At 38.2% G+C, this 6,618-nt stretch overlaps 1 protein-coding gene across 1 annotated transcript; it reads right to left on the bottom strand.

The window, feature by feature from the left end:
- Positions 1-1,961: 1,961 nt before the first annotated feature.
- On the bottom strand, positions 1,962-2,906 carry LOC115296936 (putative olfactory receptor 2W6). The gene has a single exon (XM_029945418.1). The coding sequence runs from the start codon at positions 2,904-2,906 to the stop codon at positions 1,962-1,964; it is 945 nt and encodes a 314-aa protein (XP_029801278.1).
- Positions 2,907-6,618: the final 3,712 nt, after the last annotated feature.

Here is a 6,618-nt window from a genome sequence, read left to right as displayed (position 1 = left end):
AGGGGGGAAGACAGGTGGTGGTGATGGTGGAGGGCACTTGAGGGGAAGAGCACTGGGTGTTGTATGGAAAACAATTTGACAATAAAATATTATGGAAAAAAAAGATTTTTAAATGATGAACGACTTGCTTATCAATATTGGGATGAGCTTTTCTCACAATGAAATGCTGATATTCATTTCTAGTGACCAGACTGTCACCGTTCTATATGTTTTCATCTCAAAGTCCTTACAATTCTCTCTATGCTTTCGTACGTTTGGGTATCATCATCCTCTTTCAGATCTTATTTTTATCAAGGCTTAATACCTCTAGCAATTTGAAAGTAATAAACCAATAAAGAATCGCAACTTTCGTTTTTCTTCACTGTGGAATCCTGGAAACCAGAAGGTTTAAATACAGGAGTGAAAAGACCACTAACAGTTACGACCTCATATTCACTGTGACGTACTCTGGGTACTGGATGGTGGCTTACTCAGCCTTGAATCACAGAGCATGAGCACTGTAAATGTGAAGACTTGCACATGCAGAGGATTTCCAAACTCTGAAATGGTAAACTTGTAGAGAAGGGGAGTGTTTTTTCTCCTAATAGAGATACTTAGCATTTGAATGTATTTCCAAGTAAAACAAAGTAAAAATAATAGGGAACAAACAAGACATTGCTAAATTTTTGTTTTGTCAAATAGAGCATGAAGCTCCTTTGCAAAACTTAACGTCGACGGTCACCTTAATTCAATAAAAGTAGAGCAATTATAAAACCAAAGAGCCAGGAGATCATATTAAATAAAGAATAACGTTTTATATTGATTTCATGTCATGAAACTTCTCATTTCCTTCATTACTCTTATCTAAGAGCCTTGGAAACCATGCCCGTTTATTTTCCCATGTCTGTGGGAAGGAAATTAGTTGAAATTTATAAAACCAAGTCCATTTTCTGTTTAGAGACTCAATGTCTCTCTCTTCTCTGTAACGGTGATTCTCAGACTTCGGCCTGATCACCTGTAGTGTTGGCTGAAAATATCAGTTGCTGGGTCCATCCTGTTGGTTCAGCAAGTTTGAGGTGGGTCCAAAGTTGTTCAGTTTTGATAAGTTGCCAAGTGAGGCTTTTGGTGCTGTTCCAAAGACCACATGACTTTATAGGAAAAAGCCCAAACTTCTCTTTAGGCCATGGATGGGAAAAGTTAAGCTACTCTGAAGGAGAGACTCCAAAATAGAATGGCTTAATAATATTAAATAATTATGAAGATTTTCTACTGTAAGAGTAGGGAGACATTGCTCTGCTGTTGGGTGTTGTGGTTCCACTTTATTGTTCCATTCCCCCTTAGGGGTATTGGCAAAGCTAGAAACCCTCCACTTTCACATCCCAGAGAGCAGGAACAGGGTGAGAGGAGGGTGAGAGTAAATGGCTTCGTATTTAAAGAATATGCACACAGTGCTTTCCTGGCATTGCGTTGGTGGAAGCCAGTCTTGCAAATGTAATCTGCAGCATGGTGTCCCTGGGCCCAGTTAGAACTTGAGGGAGAAGGTGAGTGTGTATTGGTGAGCAGTTGATCTGCACCACAGAGGTGGTAAAAGGTAGTGTCCTTGCACATAAAAGTGGTAAATCTGGAGGAAAAAGTCAGTGTCCAGTGTAATCCTACATAAAAATAAAGTTTCATGTGAAATATTTTCTTAATACCTTGTACATATGCTACTGTACGTAACCACTTTTGATCATTTTAGGTTTACTTATCTGTAGTTCCTGAGTAGTCTTGAAGTATTTTAAGTGTACAATTTGAAGTTTCTTTATGTATTTGCATCTCTAACTTTTTATAATTATGTGTACTTATTTACTTATTTACAAATCAGTACCCAGTACAATTCTTGGTACAAAGTATATACCCAATAAGCGTTCTTTGCATAAATGAATCTTTCATCTTCTCTTGGTAAAGATCGGTGTTATTTCCTTAACTCTCTTTCATCTAACTCATGACTTTGCTGACCATTTTTCCACATAAAGTATTCTCTTTACTGCATTCTTTACATCTTTGTTTCTTAAAGTGTAGATCACAGGGTTAAGAGTGGGTGTGACGATTGTGTAAAAGAGAGTAAGAAACTTCCCCTCATCTTGGGATGTGCTATTCTGTGGCTTCATGTACATATAAATGATTGTTCCATAAAAGAGAGTTACTACTGTGAGGTGGGAACCGCATGTATTAAGGACCTTACGCCACCTTGCTGTTGACTTGATCCTCGAGACAGTTTGAGTGATAATTGCATATGAGATGAGAATTAGTGATAGAGGTACTAGAAGGAATATCACCCCAAGAGCATAGACAACGACCTCAATTACTTTTGAGTAGACACAAGCCATCTTGAGCAAGGCTGGCATCTCGCAGACAAAATTATCCACTTCCCGGTGCCCACATCTTGGCAACTTCAAAGTCAGGGAGCAAGTAATTAAGGAACTGCCAAGACCACCTAACCAAGAGGTGAGCACCATCTTCTGGCAAAGCTGAGGGTGCATTACTACTGTGTAGTGAAGAGGTTGACAGACAGCAGCGTAGCGGTCATAGGCCATCATAGCCAAGAGAAGACATTCTGTGGCTCCCAAGTCAAGGGCAAAGAAAAATTGGAGCGCACACCCTCCATAGGTAATAGACTTTGTTGGACCCCATAGATTTACCAGCATCTGTGGGATAATGCTAGTTGCATAACAGAGGTCCAGGAAGGACAAATTGGATAAGAAGAAATACATGGGAGTATGGAGCTGGCTGTCTAGGTAAGATACAAGAATGATGGTTGTGTTTCCTACCAGAGTCACAACATAGAAGATGAAGGCAACTCCAGAGATAATGTGTTCTAATTGGGGACGATCAGAAAACCCCAGCAGGATGAAATCTGTCATAAAACTTCCATTTTTTGTGTTCATGACTCCTTATGAAGATCTAGGAGACAATACCATGGAAATAAAAAAAATAGCATTACCTTAGGTAGAAATAAAAATCTCTGAAGTTACATGAGTATTCCAAATTCACTTGTTTTGTGCTCTCTCCCTTTCAGAACACTTCTTTTAACACTTTCTGTTTCAGTGCTCAAAGACTCTTTGTGTGTACTCATAACCAGATTTGTTCTGAAAATAATATGGTAGGAATGCCTGGGTGGCTCACTTGGTTAAGTGTCTGACTTTGACTCAGATCATGATCTCACAGCTCATGAGTTTGATCCCCATGTAAGGCTCTGTGCTAACAGCTCGGAGCCTGGAGCCTGCTTCAGATTCTGTGTCTCCCTCTCTCTGCCCCTCTCCCACTCATGTGCTGTGTCTCTCTCAGAAATAAGTGAATATTAAAAATTTTTTTAAAGTAAATAAAAATAATATGGTAAACCCAATCACACTGAATTGCAAATGATTGAAAAGGCTTGATATGTAATGACACATATGTTTCTATGTTTTCTGGATAAGCAATTAATTCATAAGTTTAAAGATATAATTTAGATTGGAATATAGTTTGAGTTATTCCTTGTGAAAATTATAATGTAAGCATTACTTGATCATGACAAAATTTTCCCTTATCAAAGGAGGGAGTTTGAGGAAAAACTAAAGGAGTAATTTTGTTGGATAAACTCCACCATTTGCTAGTAGAATCACATTCCATAATCACTGGCATATGTCTGCATCCAGGCATTATCTTACCCTCACCGCCAACCTCCTCCTTCTATTCTGCCTCCTATTCAACATTTCACACACTACCGTTCCTGTATCAATTTTGGACTTTTTCACTCTTTTGTTCTTTGTGTGTGTGTGTGTGTGTGTGTGTGTGTGTGTGTGTGTGTGTGTGTGTGAATGTGTTTTTGTTGCCAGGAAAAAAAATTCTCCTTCTTTTTAACCATTATTCACATGTACAGTGGCCCTGTATTTCTCGGAATACCTTTCATTACTGCTGTTACACCTTTTAAATTGAGTTGCTGATTTCTTGCAGAGTTAAAAATTGAACTAATTCCAGAAGCATTTGGTTGGCATATATGCACATCAACAACCTGTGTTAGCACGTACTCACTGGGCCATTCAGTGGGATTAGCAAGATAGGTAACTTGAGCAAAAAGCAGTTCATTAAACAATCAGTGTTTTCTCCCCACGGAATTTACCGATAATATGAGTTGATCCTCTGAATGCTTAGAATTCTACAAGTTTCACTTCAATTCTGAAAGAATACAGAAAAAGGATAAAGAATGCTTAAATTTCACTCTCTGAATACTCTAATATCATTACATAGATGGAATGTTTAATGACTGAATTAGTCCACTAATTTAATTTTTAATTTTTGGTTTATAATTTTTATGCAGATAATTTCTGACCATGAACTACAGAACTAAGGTTATATATTCATAGTGTGCTTAGAGTCATGGAATAATAACTTACTTGTTGATATTACAGTAAAATAAGGAAATACATACAGCATATCATTGTTTCAAGCATTTTAGTTTGAACCTGAAAGTTATAATCATGATAAAGGAGGTGTTATTACCAAGTGGTAAGATATAGAAATACAGTTTTTCTCACTAGTAGGAAATTGAATTTTAATTTAAGTAATGAGTGTAATGTTTCTATGTGGTAGAATGTCACCTAAGTTGAGCATAATGGTTAACTGCACAGAATGTGGACTCAGAGCTTAGTGTCAAACCCCAGCTTTAATACTAGGAAGTCCTTGGACAGTTATGTAACCTGTTTGTACCCAGCTTCTCTAAATATTCAGTGAAGGCAATGATATTTGACAATGAGAGGTTGGGGCGCCTGGGTGGCTCAGTCGGTCAAGCATCTGGCTTCAGCTCAAGTCATGATCTCAAGGTTCGTGGGTTCGAGCCACACATCGGGCTCTGTGCTGACAGCTCAGAGCCTGGAGCCTGTCTTCAGATTCTGTGTCTCCCTCTCTCTCTGCCCCTCCCCTGCTCATGCTGTTTCTCTCTCTCTCTCTCTCTCTCTCTCTATCAAAAATAAACAAAACATTAAAAAATTTTAACAGTGAGAGGTTGTGAGAGCTAGTATTTGTGGAAAAACTAGCAACTGTGCTTATTTTATATATATCACTAAATTAAATTAATTCTAAAATTTAAACACTGTATTCACCTACTCCAAAATTATTATTATTTTATTTTTTCTTTATTCTCTTCATTTTTCCCACTTGTAATTTTACCATGGTGGTCTAGAACTAAACTGGAATGCTTAAAATTGTATGTTTGCATAGTCTTTTAGATGTAAAGACGCTTACGTACACAAAAGTGCCCACAAACACAATGTACACACTGAACTGGTAAACTCAGAGGCAGGAAAGGACAGGGGACCCAAGCTTCCCAAATGTCTTAATTACAAAATACAGTCAGCTTTTCTTCACATGTCAGGTTGGAATAATGTTGGGAATGAGAAGGCCACAGGATTTTAGAGCTGAAATAGCCTCAGAAACCATGATTCAGTGTTTTGTCTTATGAAAGAGGTCTCCCACCAAACGTTCACATGACTCCTGTTTTCACAGCTTCCTAACTGTCCTTTAAAGATGGCCTCCTGCTTACTTCATGCTGAGCTCAGGGACGCCTCTTGAACATCCAGGCACCACCTGTTTTCTTTATTCTGGAAATAGTGTGCAATAGGTGAATTTAACATGGTTTCTTAAAAAGACATTTTTATTATAAAGTAAGACATAGATACAGAAAAAAAGCAAAAGCTCCCTGAATCCAGGTGAGTGTTCTTATAACTAACATGCGGGTCAACAAATGAACCTTGACAAGCACCCCGGGAGCTTCTCTTTGAATCATCCCGATCATCACCATTCCTTGTCTCCCGAAGTATCCAGTGTCCTCAAATTTATAGCAATATTTAATAGTGTGATTACACAATTGTGCATCTCTAGACAATATCGTTTAGTTTACCTCTTTAATTTTTTTAATTTCTCTTTTGAGTTTCCTTTTTTTAAAAAAACATTTTATTAATTTTTGAGAGACAGTGTGATCAGGGGAGGGGCAGAGAGAGAGAGGGAGAGACAGAGAATCTGAAGCAGGCTCCAGGCTCTGCACTGTCAGCACAAGCCTGATGTGGGGCTCAAACCCATGAACCGTGAGATCATGACTTGAGACAAAGTTGGACACTTAGCCGACTGAGCCACCCAGGCTCCCCGGGGTTTCCTTTAATAGTAGAACCCTTTATCAAATGTACTCTTAGTTTTATGTTCCTAGACTATGTGCATAGGTGGTCATCAGCTGGTTCTCACACTGTATGAAGTTTAATTGTCATGTTTTTCTGGTTGCGATCCATTGGACTCACTATGGATTATTAAGTGCCTTGGTTAGTTAGTTGAGAAGTGAACAGAGAGGTGCTAAAGCATTGATGAAAGCAATGAGCAGCCATGATGCACACATAGTTTCTAAAATATATGTTACGTAGCTTTAGCAGGTGAAAAACATTTCTGGCTCAGTTTAAGCTTTTGGTCACCTAGGGCCCCATTATCCTTATTGGAAGTGTCACGCCAGAAATTACACCTTATATTATTTAATGTAGTGAATCTAAATATAGGATTTTCATTTTATGCTTGTAAACACTTTCCATTATAATTCGATGCATGGTCTCAACTTTTAGCTCTTATTGTAATTTTAAT

This window comes from Suricata suricatta, chromosome 7 (genome assembly GCF_006229205.1).
Source record: "Suricata suricatta isolate VVHF042 chromosome 7, meerkat_22Aug2017_6uvM2_HiC, whole genome shotgun sequence".
NCBI classification, from domain to species: domain Eukaryota; kingdom Metazoa; phylum Chordata; class Mammalia; order Carnivora; family Herpestidae; genus Suricata; species Suricata suricatta.
This window is presented reverse-complemented; position numbering and strand designations above follow the sequence as displayed.